Raw genomic sequence first — 23,196 nt, forward strand, 5'->3', positions numbered from 1 at the left:
CGGGAGGGGCCAGGAGGATGAGTTATTGCTGGTTCGGGGTCTGTGGTGGCTGGGGGGCTGTTGGCCCAGCGGAGTTGAGGGAGGGGGGACATGTGCAGATGTATGGGATGTGCAAGCGTGTGGTGATGATTGGGCCTGTGTCTGGGACTTGCTGTCCTCTGGCCTGCTTATGCTTCTCCCAATGGGGGGGCGGCGTTGCCTCTCCCCACTGCTCGCGACTTCACCCACCTGTGGGCACGTCTTGACTCCCAGGGTACTTGGCCAGGGGCACTGGGGCATGCACTGGCCCACTGTGCTTGGCTGTCTGGGGCGCTTGGCCCTCCCGGGTATTGGGTGGGGACTCTGCCGGAGGGTTTGGGGGCGCTCGGGCTCCTGGGGCCCGGGTCCGGTGCACGGCCCATGTCTGGGTGGCTGGGGCCTGGCGGGGTCGGTGGGCTGTTGCCCCTGGTTCCCGGGGGGCCTCTGCCCTATGCTTATGGGGGCTCTTTCCAGGGGCTTCCTCTGCGGTCTTCTGGGTGGATGCGTGGTTGTCCCTGTGGTGGGCTTCCTGGGTTCTGTGCTCCGTTGGGGCTGCTGGTGGCCTGGGTCTTGTGGCCCTCTCTGCCTGCTTCTGTGGATTGTGGCTCTGTACACTTATACACTCATTACTAAGCACGGTTATCATGTAGGTCCTGTGCCATGGGTATTGCATGTTCTCACACACACACACACACATGCAATCATTAGCCGAGTAGCATGCTTGCTAAGCAGTTGATGTATTATCCTGTGGTTTCAGGTCATCTATATCCACAGTTGTGTTGTATGTGATTGCTGCTACTTGTGCTTGTTTTTGTTTGTTTGTTTGTTTGTTTGGTTTGTCTCTGCTTGTCTGCTTTCAGGTACTCCTGGTGGCGCTAAAGCTGGCCACAGAGGCCGTGGATTGTCGTCTGTTTTGTTTTTACAGGTGTAGCAGCTGGTTGTCTGGTTTTTCTGTCTATTTTTGTTCTGTTTCTTCTTCTTTGCGCTTCCTCTTTCCCTGTCCCCCGGTCCGGTTCGGCACTATTACATGTGAAATATTGTAACAAAAATAAATAAATGGGCAATTGATGGGCATCAAGAGGAGCTTTACATTCATAAAGCTTCCCTTGGCAAAGCAAATCTGTTTGGCTTGAAAGGTATTCAGATTACAATTCTGCTGCCACAATGCTGGACAGGACAAGGGGGGGAAGTCTTTATTTCTCATGTAGATACATGAAATACACAAAATTTGTCCTCCACATTTTACCCATCCAGGTCGGCACCTGTTGAAAACACACACGCACATGCACAGGGTCACACACTCAGACAGATGCCACACACTGGAGCGGTGGGCAGCCAATTACAGTGCCCGGGGAGCATGGGGGTATGGTGCCTTGCTCAAGGGCACCTCAGCTGTGACAAGGAGGTGAACTGCCACCCCTCTAGCTGTCAGTTCACCAATCTTTTGAGCGGTGAGTGGGGATCAAGTGGGGATCGAACCGTCAACCTTCAGGTTATTGGACGACCACTGAGCCACGGCCGCTCTATCACTGATTGCCAAACCTCAAATTCAGGGGGAGAGTATGATTTTCACCCAGGTCGTGGAACAGTGGACCAGATCTTTATCCTCGCAGAGTTACTTATCCCTTGAGCACTCTGTGGTGACAGTATGTGGTACCAGAGTTGCTTTTGCAGGCTATTCTATCCCTGGCCCATAACATGCTGGAGAAATTCTACATTCTCTCTGATTTGGGAATGCTTCGGGATCCCCCAGGAGGCACTGGAGAGTGCTGCTGGGGAGAGGGATAATCTCATAATCTCTTGTGATAAAGATTCGACAGGTAGGCATTTTAGTGGCTAATTTGCACAAAGGGGCAGTGATCAAAAAAATCAAGCCTACAAAGGCAGGGTATCTGTGTGATCTGTCATTAAGTCTGATATCAACTAAGTTAAGATAAATTCATCCGTCAGCTAAAACAGATTAAGTTCCGAACAGAGTTACTTAAATGTGTGTGAGCTAGAGGTTGTTATTATTATTATTAACTCAGCGGCATAGTGAACACAGCTTCTCATAAAGACTGTGTGAAAAGGAGATGAAGTGTTTCCGATTCCTCCTTACTCGATCAGACATACCTGAGAGTTTCCAGTTTGCAGTTTAGATCTTCCAGTCGAGCAGTGAGCAGCTTCACTCCTGAGTCTCCTGGATGGTTGTAGCTCAGGTCCAGCTCTCTCAGATGGGAGGGGTTGGAGGTCACAGCTTCAGCCAGAGAAGCACAGCCTTCCTCTGTGATCAGACAGCCTGACAGGCTGCAGACACACAAAACAACACAGAAACTCTGAGAGAACTGCTCTGAAACTGAAGCTGAATGTCATCAAATGTTAACAATTAAAAAAAAAAAGGAATTGTCTTATTGAGTTTCTGTTTACCTTTGTCTCAAGTTTATAAGTTACTGATTCGGTTTGCAGCTAATGTCACATTTTCAGATTTCAGCAGAGACACCATAAGTACTTTACTGCGAAAAACTTCAGGTAGATCCATTGTCTCTACTTCTATTCCTGTTTTAACTATTCTCCACTGACTATGTGGACAAGTTCCTAAATCAGCTTCTTTAAATTTAAAAGTAAATTTGTGGTTTTCACTTTTGCTTGCATATCTAGACTTTGTAATGTAGTAGTAGTAGTATATCAGACTGAATATATAGAAAACAAATATGTGCAACATTGCACAGGAGGCATGATATTCTATTGGACGTGGACAAGTGGGAGGCAAGACTGGTCCCAAATGATGGACTGAGGAGGCGAGGACAGGCGAAGGAGATGAGTGATGAGTGACTATGTTCATCTATCAAGATAGAAACAATCCACTACAATTCAGCCTCATTCTGTTCATCTAATTTGATATTTGTAGTCACCAGAAAGTTTGGGAAATTTATTTGTAGTGTGGCAAAAAGTTTTCAGACTACAAAAACAACCAGACTATACCACCATTTTTATAGGCTGCGGTGATACAGAATATTTCACATCCACATCAAGATCTGTCTTTGAATCAAGAAATTTCCACATCTTTCATGTTCAGTTAAAGACAGAAAACAATGTGTTTCAGTGTGCATTGGTTAATATAAACTTCAGACAGTTTGAGCAGAAAGTTTTAGATGTCTGTCCTAAAAACAAGACAAGTTTTTCCAGGTATAGCTGAAAAAACTGATCCGACACCATCCAACACCTTCCACAGTGCTGTGACTCATTAAATAAATCAACACTGAGTTTGATGAATACTGACTTGAGAGCTTTCAGTTTACAGTGTTGAATCTTCAGTCCAGCAGACAGCTGCTTCGCCCCTGAATCCTGCAGGTCGTTGTTACTCAGGTCCAGTTCTGTCAGACTGGAGGACTGGGAGCTGAGAGCAGAGGACAGAGCTGCACAACTTCTCTCCAAGATGTTACAGACACTCAGTCTGAGGAGAAAAAAAGGTGAATGTTTCATTAGAAAGGAAGAAAGACAGACAGCAAGCGAGACTGATTCACCTGTGATCACCTGAATCAGTCTTGCTTGGTATAAATACAACCAAGATATAAATTCATCTTAAAATAGTGTGACAGGGTGACAGAGTGAGTAGCAGCAAAAACAGTCTGAGAAGACTCTTTACAGTTAGAAGCATTTGTTCCATTTGTTCCAAATAAAAATGCCATTGAGTCTCAGACCTCCTGTTATGCCTTTACCACTGAACAAAAATGAGCCACATAATATCACTGTTTAGAAGGGTGAACAAACTTCTCTTGTAAAATATAGCTTAATTTCCCCATGTGCTTAATTAGAGTTTTTACACACTGAACTAATAAAGAGATTAAACAGACTTGGACTTCCCAAGCTGTAGATAGTTCCATACTTTGACAGTCTGTTTTAGCCTCTAAACTCGCCACCTTGGAGGAGTTTGTTTGGGGATGGGATGCTGACCACAATACTGGCAAAGCGTCTGGAAATGATGAACCATGCCTGCCATCCTCCCAATAAAAGATGGCAATTAAGATGCATTAGCAACACACACACACATCCAACCCTGCTGTTTAAAAAAAAAAGAATACAAGAAATTGTTCCTGTCTGGTCAAGGCCTCCCTACTCATCTGCCTTTGTTAAACATGTGGTCGCTGATTTGGACTAGAATTGGATCACATTTTTTCACTCTGTACATATTCACTCCAAAATACTTGAATATAACCATTGCATCATCTGTGATAAGTAATGTTATACATTACTCTTATTTATCAATTTGTTGTGTCACACTAACCTACAATAGATTTTGGATTGATGACAGACTAACCATTAGAGCTCATATATGAAGTTGAGTTGAGTTTTTGTACAAAAACAAGCAGTTATCCTCCATCCTAAAAACAGATTATTGGAGGAAATGTTGCTTTTTGATAGTGGAAATTGTGATCAAAATATATCCACCTGCCTATGATACTTTGGATGCCATCTATCACCCTGTACTCTTTATCACACTGTATTATAGAAGACAACATCACGACTTCTGGTTATTTCAGTGTCTAAAGATCAAGGTCTGAATCATTTTAAATTTCTCACCTGTACTACTTATTAAACATGCTCTGTAGACTGGTTTCAGTAACAGGATTGCTCAATCAATACAGAGCTTCCCTTTTGACATAGGCCTACGCTACACTTTCAGCCAATGGTATGCCTGAAACTGTTGTGACGTCTGTCTGGGCGTATTTTGTAAGGCGACCTGCAATGAGGGTGCCTCAAAGCAACTCGACTCCTGCATTCCTCCGTCTCATAAAGATTTGTTCAGAGGATTCTAAAAACACCATAACATAAGATATAAAGGGTAAAGATATAGCATAAACTTAGGATATAAAGACATCAAAACAACATAACATAACATGACATGATGGTTATGAGTCTCAACATTCAGATGGATATCTGTAAAGTTATTACATATGAATAATGAACCAAACAATGTTATTTTCCTGTGTTAAACACAGAATACAATAAGAAACAGCTGATGCATTGGTTAACAGTTGCATTATTTCATATAAATGTCACATGTCATATGCAAGTTGTTGACTTAGATTTGGGTTAAACTATTCAGTACTACGGACCACTCGGGGGCAATGTGGCTCCATAAGCTGATTAGCAACATCAAGAATGTTGCAGTCATTTAAAGCCTTAAGTTTGTATTAAATTCCACACTTGAGTTCACTACAGGCATAATCAACAAATCCTAAATTTAAATACTCTGGTGTCCCTAAACAACTTCACCATCACTTTTACTTTTTCAGTCAAAGCTGTCCATGAATAAAATAAAAATGTTGAGTTACAGCTTGATTCTGAATTACTGTTAGTTTAATTCTGTTAATCTCATGTTGCAGAGTAAGTTTTCTTTTGTACCCGTTGCTTTTATGATATAAAGTCACACTATACTCCAAGAATCAAAATAACCTCACCTGAGAAATTCTAGTTCACAGTTTGGATTCTCCATAACACCAGACAACAGCTTCACTCCTGAATCCTGTAGGTTGCTGTTACTCAGATCCAGCTTTATCAGACGAAAGGACTGGGAGGTGAGAAATGATGACACAGCTCCATAGCTTTTTTCCGAGAGGTTACATACACCCAGGCTGAAGAGATAATATTGGGAAAAAAACAATAATATACTGTAATGAAAATTATTATTTAGCCTTATGCTTGTTTCTCATCATGTTTAAATGACTTGTGAGACTTGGTCTTCTTTTCCCAGGCATAAGATGTTTCCAATAAAACATTTCTGTATTACATTATATATTCTGCTTTGCGCACTCCGCAAGACCGTCCAGCTAGGAGAAGTTAGCTTGCACAGTCTGATACAAATACATTTTTTCCTTCTCCTGTGTTCAGGTATAATACGACATGCACTGAAACTGGAAATCAGAGTTACATTCTGGCACAGGTGCTCTGTGTTGAAGTCTTGTTCTCTTTTGTACAAGAACTATTCAATAAACCTGCCTGAGTGCTTTTCACCTTAACAGTGCTTGGATAATATTCATTATTTTTTTCCACCACAATACTTACTTAGAATTGAATAAAATTTAATGTTACTGTCAAAGCAACACTCATTAAAAGAATCCATCCACATTTGCTCCGTGAAGCCAAAACATCCCCATAGCTTCTTTTTAGGTGATATACAGTTTTGTTAATCTCTATTTCATGATCCAAAAACATATTTTCTAATGACACATGAGTGCATATTCCTAAAGAAAAACAAATTATAAGAGATTAACAAAATGCACAGACATGACTCAATGTCACATCAAATGAAAAAGGCTTTTCAGATGGAACTAGTTTCATGTCAAAAATACATGTAGACTGAGATTATTCAGACTTACAAGTTGCCCATTTTTAATCTCTCCCTGTCTAATCGTGACATGAAATTTGTAACTTTGCTCAGACATTTGTGTAATTTTGTTGCAGCCGATCTAAAGAGAAAATCCAAAAATGTGAGGAGCAGTTAGTAAATACAGCAGCAGGTGGCTACAGCACCTTGATCCAAAGAACGGGAACATCAAAAGGAAGGACAGCTGCTCGTTTTCTACCAGAATGTGAAACGTACAGCGATGAATCTTCATTGAACAAAACATTTGTTTTGTATTTTCATGATGAAGGAAGAATTCTCTTTTGCTGAGAGTTGGCCAAACATCTCTCAAAATATTTCTATTCAGCTTTTTTTCTGTACACCTCTGTTGTCTTTTTTTAAACTGTTTTTGAACAGCCCTCAACAACTGCATGTTCCCCTACCTATATAAATATAAGATATATAAAAAGGGATTTTTGATTATGTGTCCTCTTTAAAAATTTAAAAATATATTTTAAAATTACAGCATCACAACATTGCATGAAAGAGAAAAACATCAAAACATAATTGAAATCTAACCTAAGAGTTTCCAGTTTCAGGTGTGGACTCTGCAGTCCAGCAGACAGCTGCTTCACTCCTGAGTCGTAGATACTCAGGTCCAGTTCTGTCAGACTGGAGGACTGGGAGCTGAGAGCTGAGGACACAGCTGCACATCCTTCACCTGAGAGGTTACAGACACTTAGACTAGAGACATAGAAGTAAGAATAAATAACTCATTCTTTATTACATGCAGAAAGCAGCTTATTCATTACTGACTGAAACCAAACATGTACTTACAGAGCTTTGTTGGAGGCTTTGACCACTGGCAGCAGCCTCAGGAGAGCCTCCTCTGAAGCAGAGTATTTCTTCAGGTCAAACACATCCATATCTTTTCCTGATGACAGTAAGATGAAGACCAGAGCTGACCACTGAGCAGGAGACAGTTTATCTGTGGAGAGACTTCCTGAACTCAGGGACTGTTGGATCTGCTCCACTAGAGAACGATCATTCAGTTCATTCAGACAGTGGAACAGATTGATGCTTCTCTCTGCAGACAGATTCTCACTGAACTTCTTCTTGATGTAATCAACTGTTTCCTGATTGGTCTGTGAGCTACTTCCTGTCTGTGTCAGCAGGCCTCGTAGGAGACTCTGATTGGTCTGCAGTGAAAGACCCAGGAGGAAGCGGAGGAACAGGTCCAGGTGTCCATTTGGACTCTGTAAGGCCTTGTTCACAGCACTCTGATGGAAGAGTCGAAGAGAATCTGCAGAATGATCTTCTCTTGTTTCAGATGTCTGGGAGGTTGTTTGTTGTTCTTTCTGCTGATTGACACCAGAGCAAAAAACGAACATATTTTTCAAAGACTTTAAAGAAAAAGATCTTTGTGCCCTTGCGATAGGAGCTGATGATGATGGCTGTTTTCCAAGAAGGTTGACTCCAGAGTTGATGAAGGTCAGATGGACATGAAGAGCAGCCAGAAACTCCTGAACACTCAGATGGATGAAGCAGAACACCTTCTCCTGGTACAGCCCTCTCTCCTCTTTAAAGATCTGTGTGAACACTCCTGAGTACACTGAGGCTGCTGAGATATCGATGCCACACTCTGTCAGGTCTGATTCATAGAAGATCAGGTTTCCTTTCTGCAGCTGCTCAAAAGCCAGTTTTCCCAGAGACTCAATCATCTTCCTGCTCTCTGGACTCCAGTGTGGATCTGTCTCAGCTCCTCCATCATACTTGACCTTCTTCACTTTGGCCTGAACCACCAGGAAGTGGATGTACATCTCAGTCAGGGTCTTGGGCAGCTCTCCTCCCTCTTTGGTTTTCAACACATCCTCCAGAACTGTAGCAGTGATCCAGCAGAAGACTGGGATGTGGCACATGATGTGGAGGCTTCGTGATGTCTGGATGTGGGAGATTATCCTGCTGGCCTGCTTCTTATCTCTGAATCTCTTCCTGAAGTACTCCTCCTTCTGTGGGTCACTGAACCCTCTGACCTCTGTCACCATGCCAACACAGTCAGGAAGGATCTGATTGGCTGCTGCAGGTCGTGTGGTTATCCAGAGGCGAGCAGAGGGAAGCAGTTTCCCCCTGATGAGGTTTGTCAGCAGCACATCCACTGAGGTGGACTCTGTAACATCAGTCAGGGGCTCCTTGTTGTGGAAGTCCAGAGGAAGTCGACACTCATCCAGACCGTCAAAGATGAACACAACCTGGAACTCTTCAAAGCTGCAGATTCCTGCTTCTTTGGTTTCATCAAAGAATTTATGAACAAGTTCCACCAAGCTGAACTTTTTCTCTTTCAGCACATTCAGCTCTCTGAAAGTGAATGGAAACATGAACTGGATGTCCTGGTTGGCTTTGCCTTCAGCCCAGTCCAGAGTGAACTTCTGTGTTAAGACTGTTTTCCCAATGCCAGCCACTCCCTTTGTCATCACTGTTCTGATTGGTTCATCTCTTCCAGGTGGGAGTTCCAAGATGTCTTCTTGTCTGATGGTTGTTTCTGCTCTGCCTGCTTTCCTGGATGCTGTTTCAATCTGTCTGACCTCATGTTCATCATTGACCTCTCCAGTCCCTCCCTCTGTGATGTAGAGCTCTGTGTAGATCTGATTCAGAAGGGTTGGGTTTCCTGCTTTAGCAATCCCCTCAAACACACACTGGAACTTCTTCTTCAAGTTACACTTGAGTTTGGTTTGACACCTGTGAAGCACCTCTGAAAGACAAAATGGGAGACAAGAAGGTTTCCTCTTACTGAGCAGTGTATGGAGCATAGATATCGAGTAAATAAAGTCATGTGCCTTTAAATGAAAATTTACCTCAAACTCTGATGAGACACTTATCTCAGTTACAGTTATTAATATAGGCTATAATTGCAAATGAAAGACACAAATAATTTTTCTGTCCCTTTCAATTTATTCTAACACACAACAGTGTAGATGGGGAGGATCAGATGTCTGCAAACCCTATAACAAAACAACAGTTTGGTGTAAAACCTTTGGAGTTTTAAATCACACACCCAACTCAAAGCCCTCCGCAAGGGAAGCAACTCAAGGCCTTTCCTCAGAAAAAAACAGGACACAAGTTTTCAATAAACTACCAACCATAAGTGAATAATACAAACCAAGAAAAACAAGAAGATAATCCCACTAAAAACACTCACTCCATGTGAAAATAATAAATACATTAAACAACTGCAGAAGATCCTCAACACCAAACTTTACTGCAAACCCTACATTCACGTGCTGCTGCACAGGTGGAGCTTCCATCTGAAACACACATCCAAACACACCTTAAAATCAGAGATTATTTTCTGTAAACACATTAGCAACCATAACCCTGTTCAAAGCCCTCAGAAAAAAGGCTACTCCAAACATTCCCTCAGATAAACCAAGAGATAAACCCTCAGAAAATGCAACTGAAGAGCATATCCCAAGAACGTTTCTCCCACTTCTACTGAGGTTAAAGATGGACTCCACTGTATCTATCATGCCACACAGATGCAGCTACTACACAAACTAATGTGGAACTGAATTGGTGTTGGTTCAAGTCTGTAAAAATGACACTGCTCATCTACTAATGGCCCTCTCAGACCTCATGAGACAATCCCACCACTTCACTATGTAACCCATTCATTTTTTACAGCTTGCGTTGTGTAATGATGGTTTGTCGCTGTGAAAAGTGCATGTCAAGGCAAAAATGGACACAACAAGCTGGTTGTGTGGGTGAATTATTTGCGATGTTCCCTCCTGCACCCACAGAATCACTGTCAGTGCAGGGGTGCATTGCAATGTAGATGGGAACAGGACAGATTAATCGTCCTTATTGACTACATAAAGCCTACAACACATAACAACCAATAGCTTTCTGCCTGCCAACAACAAAATAACGTGTCTATTTTGCTCTGTACTTTGCGACCAGTGTGCTGAACCCTCCATCCATCCATCCATCCATCCATCCCTCCATTATCTGCCGCTTGTTTGGGGGTTGGGTCGCGGGGGCAGCAGCTTGAGCAGAGAAGCCCAGATGTCCCTGTCCTCTGTCACTTCCTCCAGCTCTTCTGGGGGGACCCCGAGGCGTTCCCAAGTCAGCCGAGAGACATAGTCTTTCCAACATGTCTTGGGTCTTCCCTTGGGTCTCCTCCCAGTGGGACGTGCCCGAAACAGAGGCGTCCAGGAGGCATCCTAACCAGATGCCCGAGCCACCTCATCTGGCACCTCTCGATGTGGAGGAGCAGTGGCTCTACACAGAGCCCCTCCCAGATGACTGAGCTTCTCACCCTATCTCTAAGGGAGAGCCCAGACACCCTGCTGAGGAAGCCCATTTCGGCCGCTTGTATCCGTGATCTCGTTCTTTCGGTCACTACCCACAGCTCGTGACCATAAGTGAGGGTAGGAACATAGACTGTAAATCGAGAGCTTCGCCTTCTGGCTCAGCTCCTTCTTCACCACAACAGGCCGATGCAGAGGCCACATCACTGCTGACACCCCGCACCAATCTGCTTGTCAATCTCCCACTCCATCCGTCCCTCACTCGTGAACAAGATCCCGAGATACTTGAACTCCTCCACTTGGGGAAGGATCTCATTCCCAACCCGGAGAGGGCATTCCACCCTTTTCCGGCTGAGGACCATGGTCTCCGATTTTGCTGATTCTCACCCCAGCCGCTTCACACTCGGCTGCACTGCTCCGATGAGAGCTGAAGATCACGGCCCAATGACGCTAACAGAGTCACATCATCCACAAAGAGCAGAGACCTGATTCTGAGGTCACCAAACCGGACTCCCACAGGCCCCTGGCTGCACCTAGAAATTTTGTCCATAAAAATTATGAGCACAATTGGTGACAAAGGGCAGCCCTGACGTAGTCCACCCCTCAACGGAAAACACATCCGACTTACTGCCGGCAATGAGGACCAGACTCTGACACCGGTCATACAAAGACCTAACAGCCCCTATCAAGGGGTCCAGCACTTCATACTCCCGGAGCACCCCTCACAGGACTCCCTGAGGGACACGTTTGAATACCTTCTCCAAGTCTCCAAAACACATGTATACTAGTTGGGCGAACTCCCATGCACCCTCTAAGCCCTTATTACAGAAATATGTGGCTTTACCTTCTTGTGCTGATGGGCCAGATAACAAACACAGCTGAGAGGAAAGTGTACGATCTAATTTTTGAAGATGTTCCATCATCTTCCTGCAGGCTTCCTCTCCTTTTCTTCTTACATCATCGACGAGTCTTCGTGCCTTATCTGCTCTGGTCTGGTTCTCCTCGATTATTGCTTCTTTCTCCAAATCACTGAAGACACCATCTGCTAAGAGGGCATCAAGCAACTGCTTGAGGATTTCTTCCGTCACCCTCTTCACAAACTCCATTCGTATTCTGTTGAGTTCGCTCTCTGCAAGATGTCATAGACATGAACTATAAATGTTCTTGAAATGTAAAAATAATGAATCATGACTACTTCAGGGGTTCATGTACATTTTGAAAGCTGACACAGTAAAGTGCTGGATAATAGGAAGCTGGAGCCCAGGGAGACAGTCAGTGATGAATGATGTCATGAACATAGCTTTCATTGTGCTTTTGTTGATAAGGGGATATCATATACCTGTGAGGCTGAGGGAAGAGGAGCTCGGTCTGTGTGGAAGATTTCCCAAAAAGTGTTTAGTCCTAATACCACACACCCAAACTGTCACGTTTTATGTTTTGATTACTCTTGTTTCCAGGTTATTTGTTATGTTTTCAGGTTCTTGGTTTATTTTCTTGTTATGTTCTTTTCCCTGTCACTTAGTCTTCACTCAAGACACCTGTTTCTGTTCCACAGCTGCACATCATCACTAATCACCTCCCCACAGTATTCAATTTCCACGTTCAGTCAGTCATTGCGAAATCCTCACTTATCTTCCATGTTCACGGCTTGTTAAGTCAGGTTTTTTGCCACCATAGTTTCCATAGTCACAGTATTATTATTCAAAGTTTTGTATATTTAAATTCATAGTTAAGTCTTGTAATGTTTCGCTAACGCTAAAGCATTTTTTGCTATCCGGCTCAGCCGCGTTTTCAGTTCTTGCCCGGTGCTCTGCCTTATGCTTATTTGGAATAAATCTTTGTTTGATTTTTGGAAGTCTGCATCTGGGTCCTCCCTACCTTGCACCACTGTACTGACACAAACCAAGTGAGCAAATGGGACCAGAGTGTTAATGTAAACAATATGTTCATGATATAAAAGGCTGAACATTAAGGTATTCCAAAAATTTAAGTCAATTTGGTTGGTGCAAGAAGAGTGCTTTTGATTTTATGAACCTTCCAGACTCTCAGAGTCATTGCTGTTGTTTGTGTTTCCGAACAAAGATATCTTGATCAGAAATGGTTTGTTTTATATTTAACCAGATGGTTTTTGATGGGTGAATCTGTTTGAAGATCAATTAAAGCTAATAGTAGAAAGTAGTGATGAAAATCTGAAGCATTTTCAAAATAAACACAATTACAAATAAAACTTTTTTAGATTTTTGTTTCCAAAACCAGAATGAAAACTTGTATAATTTGTGCAAAGTTTATATCCATCTGCCATTAATATCCTGACAGCTGCACATCAAGCTCTGAACTTGATAAGCAGCGGAGTTAGCTCTGACAGTTGGATCAGATATCAGTGGGATAGAACAGGTTCCTTTACCTGTTACTTGTTATTCTGGAAAGACATCACCTAAAAACTCATTCTACATTCTGTTCAATGATGGTATCACATCAATGGCAGCCTGCAGAGATCTTTAAATTAAAGGAATTTAAATTACGTTAGACTGTAGTGAGGCGCTTATCACCATGGTAACTGGTGTTTTTCCTTACATATCAGAGCTGTGACTGACCTGTGGGGTGTTGTACCCTGCCTCTTGCCCACTGCTGCAGTTGTATTAAGGGTTAACATAGTTAAAGAGTCTAACAGTCACTGCTAACTGAAAGCTTAAGGACCCACACAGAAACAACCGTCGCTGTGATTGGTCAGTTTGAGCATCATGTGTCTCTGCCTCACTGATGTCTCCATGCAGAAACTGATAGACTCCTACCTGCTGAAGGTGGTGGAGCTGCCTGAGTTGGAGGGTCCTGCAGGTGCTCCACAGGTGTCTCCATGTTTGCTCTAAAAGAAAAAACAAAATTGGAAAGTTCTCTATAATGCAACAAAAACTAATAAAACTGATGCAAAAGTAAATTACTAGGGATGCACTGAATTGAAAATTTGTGGCCGAAGCTGAATAAAAATCAAACGCTTGGCCGTTGTAAAGTTCTTCATTTTTTTTTTTTAGTATGTAATAAGAGTAATGTATGTAATAATAAGATATTTCACCATGAAGCCAATTTGAGTAAATTTCAGCTTCAGTTTACTTCAGAGGCTGTCTTTCAAGAGCTGAATGCAGTCCAGACTCTAGTCTTGGCACAACTGGTGGTTCATATTCAGGATGAAGTCTGGATGTGATTGCTGGTGCTGGTTCAGATACAGACCCAAATAGAGCTTTGGGCTTATATCTAGCAGAAGCTTCAGGATGTGAGCCAGGTTTAGGTTCAGAGGACGCTTCAGAAGGCCAATAATTAGGTTTGATTTTAGGAACTGGTTCTTCAGATTCAGTTACAGGTGTAGTGAACAGCGAGCTGGACGAAAAGGAAGACAAGCGTGTGTGGGTTAGAAAAATATGATGATCGATGTGGAGACTCTTCCTGAAGTTGACAGATCTTGGTCCAGATGCAGGTTGAGGTTTAAGTCCAGGTCCAGCATCATGAGAAATTTGTTTTTGTTCTGGTCTTTAACGCAACACTAAACTGTTTTTACTGTGAATAAAGGTGGTTTGGTGATGTGAGTGCTGAGCTCTGACATGGAGAACAGTCATGGACAGTTAGAGATGGTCATCTCACCTCTGAGCTTTGCTCTGGCTCTCATGTTCCCCACACAGAGTGGTTTTAGTGTCCTCACACTGATCCATGCTGCTGAATTCACATCAGCTCACACACACTTTCTACCTTCATCTGCAGAGGAAACACAAATCATTCATCTGCACATCAACTCAAATCCTTCTCTCCATCATTTGGGCTGTAAAAAGATCAGCTGCTGTTCTTCCACCAGTCCACTAGAGGGAGGCATGGAGCAGCACAGACATGATGATGATGATGATGATGATGATGATGATGATGATGATGATGATGATGATGATGATGATGATGATGATGATGATGATGATGATGATGAAACATTTCCATTTACTGACACACACTGATTATCTGAACCTGCAGCATGATGATAAATCTGATATCTGAAACACACTGATGGGCTGAATGCAGGACTGAACTGACATGAACAGCTATACTGTAGATAAGTAGCAGCAGGACTCCAGAAATCCATCCTGCAGGATCACTGCAGTCTGACAGGAACCACCAGGGGGCGCTCACTGCTCTCTGTTAAATATTATTCACCCACTGATGAGTCCACATGATCACACACAGAGGCTCCAGACACACCTGAATTATGATCCTTCATAAAACAGGTTGAGTATCAGAGTCCAACAGGATCAGAGTCCAGGATTAATCTGGGTCTCATATCAGGACTCAGAGTTTTATTGTGAGTGTGTTCAGAGAGCAGTGATGAACAGAGTGTCAGTGAACAGCACATTCCAGTCAGAGTTCCTCTGTTGGAGGAGAAAACAGCAGCAGACTGAGTGGGAAACATTTCATGTTGGTAACAAGCTGCAGCTCCTCATCAACACACACTGATTGTTGCTGTTTACTCTCAGCTCACATGACTTGTGTCTCATCAGCAGAGGAAATCTCTTCCTGCTCGGAGACTTTGTTAAATGAATGTGAAGTGTCACTTACTCAGCTTCTTCCATGAACTTCTTCCCTCTGCAGCTCTCTGCTGTCTGGACCAGGTCTGTGTGGAAGAAGAGGAAATCCTCTGCTGCTTCTCCGACATCAGTCCTCTGTGTCTGCAGGCTGCCGTCACTCTGAAACTCTGCAAAGCATAAAAGAGTCTTAAAGTGATCAGAGGTCAGCTTTATATGACACAGTCAGGTGTGTTCAGGTGTGACTGATGATTTCTGACTCTCCTTCAGGGGCTGCTAAAGTACACAGAACCTCTTTTTAAGTAGAGGCACATATACTTTTGTAAAAAATTAACTAAAATACTTTGTCAAAAATAAAAGTTCTGCTTCAACTTCAAAAGTACAGGTTCTGAAATGTACCTTTTTGGTCTAAAAGTATAAAGTAACCTGTTTTAAGGGAAATGTCAACAGCTCTGTGAATGCAAAGCTAACTGAACCTCACATCATCACCTTTATTCAACCAGGAAGTCTCACTGAGATCAGAGAGCTAATGCAAGAATGTCCAGATCATCATCTGATCTGAGGAATCTTAAATCTCTGTGATTTTAAACTGGATGAAGAAGGAATTACTGAAGATAATCTACACTGTCAACACATTTGCCAAGAATCCTTCTTCCAGCCGACAGCTTCAAACAGTTAAACACAGTGATGGGTGAGGACTAACTTCCTGCTCTGAATCTACACTGTGAGCAGAGTTCACTTTTATCCATGTCATTAGTTTCTGACTCTTCTTGTCACAGACGCCACGCTCAGTCTCTTCGTCTCTGTCTCGTTATTTTGTTGTTATGTCTGTCACCGGCCGATGGAAACACCACCCATTACTGTCCCATCCATGTAGGCTGAAAGCAGTCCTAATGTTGGGAAGACTCACAGTGATGGAACAGAATAAGTCGCTGATAATCACCAGAAAATATATCAAAACCACGGTTTAAACTGGGATTTGTTCTGTGCAGGAGCTCTGTAGTTTTAGTGCTGCGACAGATGCACCAGATGTGTGCACAGAGACTAAAAACATCTGTCATCATGTGACAAACTGTGAACACATCAAGGTGACATCTCTCAGGTCTGCACAGCAACCAGAGTCATCCTGGATCCAGCTGTCTGTGTAAAACTGATACTGATAAAATGTTAAAAGTCTCCTGTGTGTCTGTATCAGCTCCAGCAGCGGTGCTGTAATGGTGATGATGGGATGAGACATGAATACCACAGTTTTTCATATTTACAGTTAACTGGAGTTGATTTATCTATTGTCAGGAACCAAAATAAAACTAAATTGTAAAAAGCTCAGGCTGAAATTATGACTTCTGTGTTGTTCGGGTCGGTTTCGTCCCAGTTACAAAAATAAGATTAGAAAGCAATAATTAGAGCCACAGATGACATCATCAGGGCACTGTCAGCCAACACACTGACAGCCAGCTCCTCTCCTCATCATGTGAGCTTTAGGGGATTCTCAGTTTGCCTTGTTATACAGTTTACCTGCACAGAAACAGAACAAGCAAAGACGGGCATGTCCACACATGTGAGCTCAGTTCAGTGTGGAGTTGGTGACCTGCAGAGTGCACATCTCCAATGTGCAGCATGCCAAAATGAAAAGAAGGTTCTCAGTGAGAGAAGTTCTGGATCATATTTCTGGTGAAAATGAGGGAGAGGACACAGAGCAGCATGGAGATACGGATGAGCAGGTTTCTGAGGAGGAAGACAAAGTGGAATATCATCCAGAAGACACTCATCTGATGAGTCAGATGAGGAGGTCACCGGTGCTGAAGCTGCTCCTGCTGAAAGACTCAAGTCCAAAAATGGTAAGATGTGTTGGAGCTCAGTACCTCATGATGTACATGATGGCAGGGCAGCTGCTGCAGACGTCATCAAAATGACTCCTGGAATCACAGGGTTTGCTGTGACCAGAATCAGTGACATCAACACATGTTTTGAGCCATTTATGCCATTAAAAAGAGTCAAACCTTGAAGGAACAAAAGTCCATGGCAACATGTGGAAAGACACTGATGAGGAACACCTGGATGCTTCTTCTTTTTGCTGGAGTGCACAGATCCTGCAATGAGGCCACTGATCGTCTCTGGGACGCATCGACAGGAAGAAATATTTTCGAGCAACAATGTCACTTCAGACCTTTCAAATGATATCAAGAGAACAACAGAGATACCAGAGAAAGATCTGACCAGCCTGCTCCCATCAGGGCTGCCTGGGACAGATGGGTGCAGCTCCTTCCACTGTCTAATGTCTTATTTAATGTCCAATTGTTTTCTCCTCATACATTTTTTTGTATATGTTTATGCATTTAGCAGACGCTTTTATCCAAAGCAACTTACAGGTAGGCAGATAGGGTAAGGGGGCCTTGCCGAAGTACCCCTACTGGAGGTAGCAGTACCTCTCATGCAGGGGATTTGAACCCAGGTCACCCACATGAAATGTGGCAATCTTAACACTACACTATCCAGTCCAGTGTTTGAACAGGAAAACATCTGAAAAACCTTTTAAATCATTATGTTGAGAATCCCAAAGTTTGACTCCTGCAGCTGAGATACACATTTGTTTTAAATTGGTTAAATTGGTTGTCCCAGTAGAGGGCCTGTGTAGAAATCCCTCCGTTAGCTCTCCTATAGCCGCAAGTAGCCACATAACAGCACCTCTGAGCTAACAGAGCTATAGTACACGTTTGTTCATTCATTTTTCTTAAAGTATTGGTGAAATTAAGACAGATAATGTCTTATTTAGAGGCTGCATCATCCATTAACTCCATTATATGGATATACGCTGATTGCGAGTTTTCTAAATAGCTCCCGAAGGACGCCGACTTTCGCCAAACTGTTCTGTGAGTAGATGAAACGTATTTCATGCCAGAAATAAGGTCCAGGTTTTAAAATACAGGAGTTCCCCTTTAAAGCAACTCCTCTCACACCAAAGCTATTTAACTCTGAAAGTTATATTGAATGATCAATAGTGTGAAAAGCTTTCTTCAGCTCAATGAATACCCTTATGGTAAACTTCTTTCTGTCCGTTGCAGTTGGGATTTCTTCTGTCACCTTCATTATTGCTGCAGCTGTAGACCTATTTGAACCAAACCCATATTGACTCTCATTCAATAAGCTGTTGTTTTCAATAAAACTATCTAGTTTCTGAACAAACTGTGAAAGTATTGATATTGGTCTGCAGCTGTTAAAGCTATGTCTATCTGATGTCTTTTGTTGAAACATGTGATCACCTCATGACACATCAGGAAGTTGATCAGCTTCAGCTGCTGCTGATTTGCTGGCAGACGCCTCAGTTTCTCTTTGGCTCTCAGTTTGCTGGTTCCTGGATTTCCTGGATCTGTTGACATGTCCCAGGTACTTGTTGTGTTTGATCCTCATACATTTAACTTTGTCCTTAGAAAGGATGAGTTCCAAAAAGGGAAACAGGGACTGCTTTTGCAGTTGACACAGCCTATATCATGCCAATGTTCATTTGGGGCTGCAGTTTTTGCTTTAGTTTCAGACTTGTTATTAGGCTGGAATGTTGAGGAGTTTCTGTGACAGATAGGCTCCAGTCCCCCTGAAACCATGAATTAAAGAAAGTGGAAGGATGGAAAGTTTTGGGGACATTTATTCATTCATTCCACTTCAGCATTTCTGTTTCAGGGAAGATTCCAACTTTAATGACATTTTTTTTTGTTTATCAGATTTAATATGAAGTTATCCTGAAGAAAATTAATATGACCACTTACAAAACAAAACTGGACTTTTAAATCAGTTTTTCAAAGAGGTAAGTTATGGTTGAAATTTCTTATGGGTTTGATTTAGATTCAGTTTGACGGTCAGTTCACCCCCAGACGGTGCAACTTACCCCCTGACCCGGATCAGCTTAACCCTAACCTGGGGCAAACAGGAAGCCTTTAGCTTATAATTCACTTATAAAAGCTGATTATGAACTTCTTTCAATTTGATTAGATCTGTTAACAGTCTGCAGACTAATGTGAGACAATAATATTTGTGTGTTTTTGTTATCCAGAAGAATTCAGACAGATGAAGTCACTGTGAGCTGAGCAGTGCTGGAAGATGATATGACAGAGTGACCTAAATGAGGTTTGTGTGTGCGCTCATTTCCAGTCTTTGACAAAGATTGAAAAGTGAATTTATTTGACTGATTTCCTTCCTGCTGGTTCATTTTGGAGGATTTAACCTGAAGGAGAAACTATTTATAATTGTGTCTGGCTGCCTAAAGCCACTGTACAGGTCTGTGAGTGTGCTTCACAGCTATAAAAACACTAGAAGCTCTAACCATGTCCCTGTAACCATGTAAAGCAAGTGGAAGGATGGATAGTTTGTTCCATTTAATAGAAGTTATCCTGAAGAAAATAAATATGACCACAGACCATCAGCACCGGCCTCCCCCAGGGGCGTGTTCTCTCCCAGGTGCTCCTCTCCACATACACAACTGCATAAGCCTCGAGAAGCTTAAAAGCTTACAGCTCCTGGTATTCCCAGGCGGTCTCCCATCCAAGTACTAACCAGGCCCAACCTGTGGTTGTTGTGGTGGCTGTATGAGGATATGAAACTGAGGGCCATCTTCTCGTCTAACTGGCAGGGCAGCTGCACAATAACCCAACTACTGATGCCTTTCCATCTGTTCCCTAAGGGGAACTTTAAGGCCTTGGGTGACAAACTCTCTCCAGAGAAGCTGCGACGTCTCAAGTGTTACTGTGCCTGGGGGTTCATTTGACAACAGAGTGTACCTGGATAGCATGGGGGTTCTGAGGAGTCCCAGATTTCATTAAAGCTAGAAATCAAGTTGCTTCAGGTTTTGAATATTTTCTTCTCTGGTGGGCAACAATAAAAAAGAATGTTGATTGGATAAATTAGATCTACAAGGCATTGCTGAACAATTAGGTCCCATGCTTGAGAGGACTGTTCCAAAGACTTGTTAGACAGGTAGAGAGGGATGATAACGACGAGCTACATGAGGATGATGGATATGAGGATGCAGATGACGTTTAAAGCGCAAAGTAGTGCCTTGCGTGAACCCGAGTAAATTCTCAATGATCTGTTTAAGGGAAATCTCCCTGAAGTGTTAAAACAATGAAGTAGAAAATATAAAAGGTGATGCAAAGTTTGAAAAAAAAAACAACTGCATGTGTATGTATGAATCTATACTGAATTTACACCCTCTTTTCCTCTAGTATAAACAGGAGGGAAATGTTAGAAAAATATCATGAAGTTATACTATGAGAAAAAGAAAGTATAGAAGATCTTGCAGGGTCAAGGGACACTGCAATGGAGAAGGCCTCCTATCTATCGTATTTCAGCTTCTGTCTAAGCCTTGTTTTACTGAATGTCTCATAACCTTGTGTGGCTAGTGATCTCGTAGTAGGAAACATAAATAGCGATAGTATCATTTTTTTAACTCAGACAACTGTCAGCTGTCAGTGTCAGCTTCCTGATATGTTGTACAGACTCCTTTGAAACAGTTTCACAGCTTGAAGTTGAGTTTTGTGCCCTTTCAGTGTTGGAACAGCCTTAACTTTCAGCTTCAGTCATGACAATCGAACAGCTGTCTGGAAAGTACAGGGAACAAATCCAAGCCTTTTTCAGATTGCGTTAAAGATTTCTGGGTCTTTGGGAAAGATGATAAGGGTCAACTTTCCTTCGTAACCAAACACACATTTTCTTCAAAAGTATCTATGTAGCAAGAACATGAAAAGCATGAGAAATGTTGACATCTGACCTTTAATAAAATGCAGAAGAATGAAATACAGACAAGTGCAAAGCTATACTTCACATCAAACTAAAATTATATATTGCTTCTACAGATGTTGTATGTTTACATAAATACGCACAGTTGGTGCAAAGCTACTTTGTGAATCTTGACTAAAGAAAACATATGTTCAGTATAACAGAAGAAAACATGTTCCTACTAACAAACAGATTGCATATTGATCTGTTCATCAACTCACAAATGATGCCATGTTTGTCTTGAACGGTGGGAGATCTGTCCAGTTAAAACAATCACAATAAATTATTGTAATAATGAAGCACATTCAATCTTTCTTCAAACATCTGCTACTCAAAGAACATTCAGACCAAAAGTCCTGACAAAAGAAGGTGGTAATCCACAAAGAAGATATTTAATCTGAACAAAGGAAAGGCTTGTGATTGGTAGTTCCTGTTGCTGCTCCCAGGTGAATGTTTTCTTATATGCCGTAAAATATGTTGTTGATTTCAACCTATCATTTATCTGCAGTGCGAGTACAATGGTGTCTCTTAAGACTATATAATGCAGTGAAAGCTGCTCCACACTGACCACAGCTGTAAGGTTTCTCCCCTGTATGAATACGTTGGTGCAACTTCAGATTAGATAATTGAGTGAAAGCTGCTCCACACTGACCACAGCTGTAAGGTTTCTCTCCTGTGTGAATACGTTGGTGCCTCTTCAGATTACTTAGTGCAGTGAAAGCTGCCCCACATTGACCACAGCTGTAAGGTTTCTCTCCTGTGTGAATACGTTGGTGCAACTTTAGATTAGATAATTGAGTGAAAGCTGCTCCACACTGACCACAGCTGTAAGGTTTCTCTCCTGTGTGAATATGTTGGTGCATCTTCAGATTAGATAATTGAGTGAAAGCTGCCCCACACTGACCACAGCTGTATGGTTTCTCTCCTGTGTGAATATGTTGGTGTGTCTTTAGACTAGATAATGCAGTGAAAGCTGCTCCACACTGACCACAGCTGTAAGGTTTCTCTCCTGTGTGAATACGTTGGTGCATCTTTAGATTAGATAATGCAGTGAAAGCTGCTCCACACTGACCACAGCTGTAAGGTTTCTCTCCTGTGTGAATACGTTGGTGCCTCTTCAGATTACCTAGTGCAGTGAAAGCTGCCCCACACTGACCACAGCTGTAAGGTTTCTCTCCTGTGTGAATACGTTGATGCACCTTTAGATTAGATAATTGAGTGAAAGCTGCCCCACACTGACCACAGCTGTAAGGTTTCTCTCCTGTGTGAATACGTTGGTGCCTATTCAGATTACTTAGTGCAGTGAAAGCTGCCCCACATTGACTACAGCTGTAAGGTTTCTCTCCAGTATGAAGCATCTGATGATACTTCAGATGAGATGATCTTTTGAAAACTTCCCCACAGTCCTTACAGCAGTATAATGTGGATCCCTCTTTGGCTTGTTTCTGCAATGACAGAGAGGAAGAAGACTTAGATCCATTTGAAGTTCACACAAAATATTTCTCTAACCTCACCTACGCCAACCAACATATTCTAACTGGACCTGGACAGACCGAGCTACAAAGGTCTCAATATCTCAAATCAAACGTGAACGCTGAGAGTGCGTTTATAAGTGCCCCCGGCTATCAGCACAATGCTCTGACGTCTCTGCACACGTTCAGGTTTTTAAACACTAAACTCTTGCTTTTTTTTCTCTTTTACCAATTATTTTTTGTCATGATGAAATTCTGATAAGGAACTGCTACAATATTTCTAATTGATATAAGGAAGCACAGTCTTGCCCAAGTTGTTCAGTTAAACACCATGTAGAGGCTGGCCTGAAAAAGGTTGATGACCACTGGTTTAAATGAATAAAAGTAACTGTGGTGGTAATACATGACATTCTTTACACTAACCCTTTGTTCCAGCTTACAGCCCATAGGTCTGCAGCCATTGAGCTCAACAGCTATCAGGGAAACAGTTTTAACTCAACCTTTGTTTCTCTTTAAAATGACTCTTTACACTGAGGTAGAGAGATCTACAAAACTTGTAATTTAACAATTAAAGACCCAGAAGTATTACTACCACCAGGTTTAATTCATGTAATCCAGAGACTTTAAACACAAATAATGAAGATTAGCTCCTGAACCTCTCAAATCTGAAGACTGAGAGCCAGAAAAATGTTCTTCCAGCAGATCATTCAGCTTGCAGCACATGTTCAGTCTAAGCACATCTGTATCAGAGAGAGGAG

General features: G+C 42.3%; 3 protein-coding genes across 3 annotated transcripts in view; 1 reads left to right on the plus strand and 2 right to left on the minus strand.

Annotated features, from left to right (window-relative positions):
- The window catches only part of LOC140291438 (uncharacterized), an 873,052-nt gene that overhangs the window by 602,663 nt on the left and 247,193 nt on the right, over positions 1 to 23,196 (minus strand). The window contains exons 5-8 of the mRNA XM_072379413.1: positions 15,235 to 15,370; positions 13,440 to 13,510; positions 11,492 to 11,776; positions 7,181 to 9,092 (exon numbers count right to left, since the gene is read on the minus strand). Of these exons, the coding sequence (XP_072235514.1) occupies positions 7,181 to 9,092; positions 11,492 to 11,776; positions 13,440 to 13,510; positions 15,235 to 15,370 (2,404 nt within the window). The remainder of the gene's footprint in view (positions 1 to 7,180; positions 9,093 to 11,491; positions 11,777 to 13,439; positions 13,511 to 15,234; positions 15,371 to 23,196) is intronic.
- LOC140295152 (NLR family CARD domain-containing protein 3-like) overlaps positions 1 to 23,196 on the plus strand; it is a 229,674-nt gene that overhangs the window by 126,804 nt on the left and 79,674 nt on the right. The window lies entirely within an intron of this gene.
- The window catches only part of LOC140295136 (uncharacterized), a 180,559-nt gene continuing 178,823 nt past the window's right edge, over positions 21,461 to 23,196 (minus strand). Inside the window, exon 6 of the mRNA XM_072379637.1 lies at positions 21,461 to 22,349. Coding sequence (XP_072235738.1) covers positions 21,461 to 22,349 — 889 coding nt within the window. The remainder of the gene's footprint in view (positions 22,350 to 23,196) is intronic.

Source organism: Leuresthes tenuis, unplaced genomic scaffold (genome assembly GCF_036924035.1).
Source record: "Leuresthes tenuis unplaced genomic scaffold, fLeuTen1.0.hap1 SCAF_1, whole genome shotgun sequence".
Lineage (NCBI taxonomy): Eukaryota > Metazoa > Chordata > Actinopteri > Atheriniformes > Atherinopsidae > Leuresthes > Leuresthes tenuis.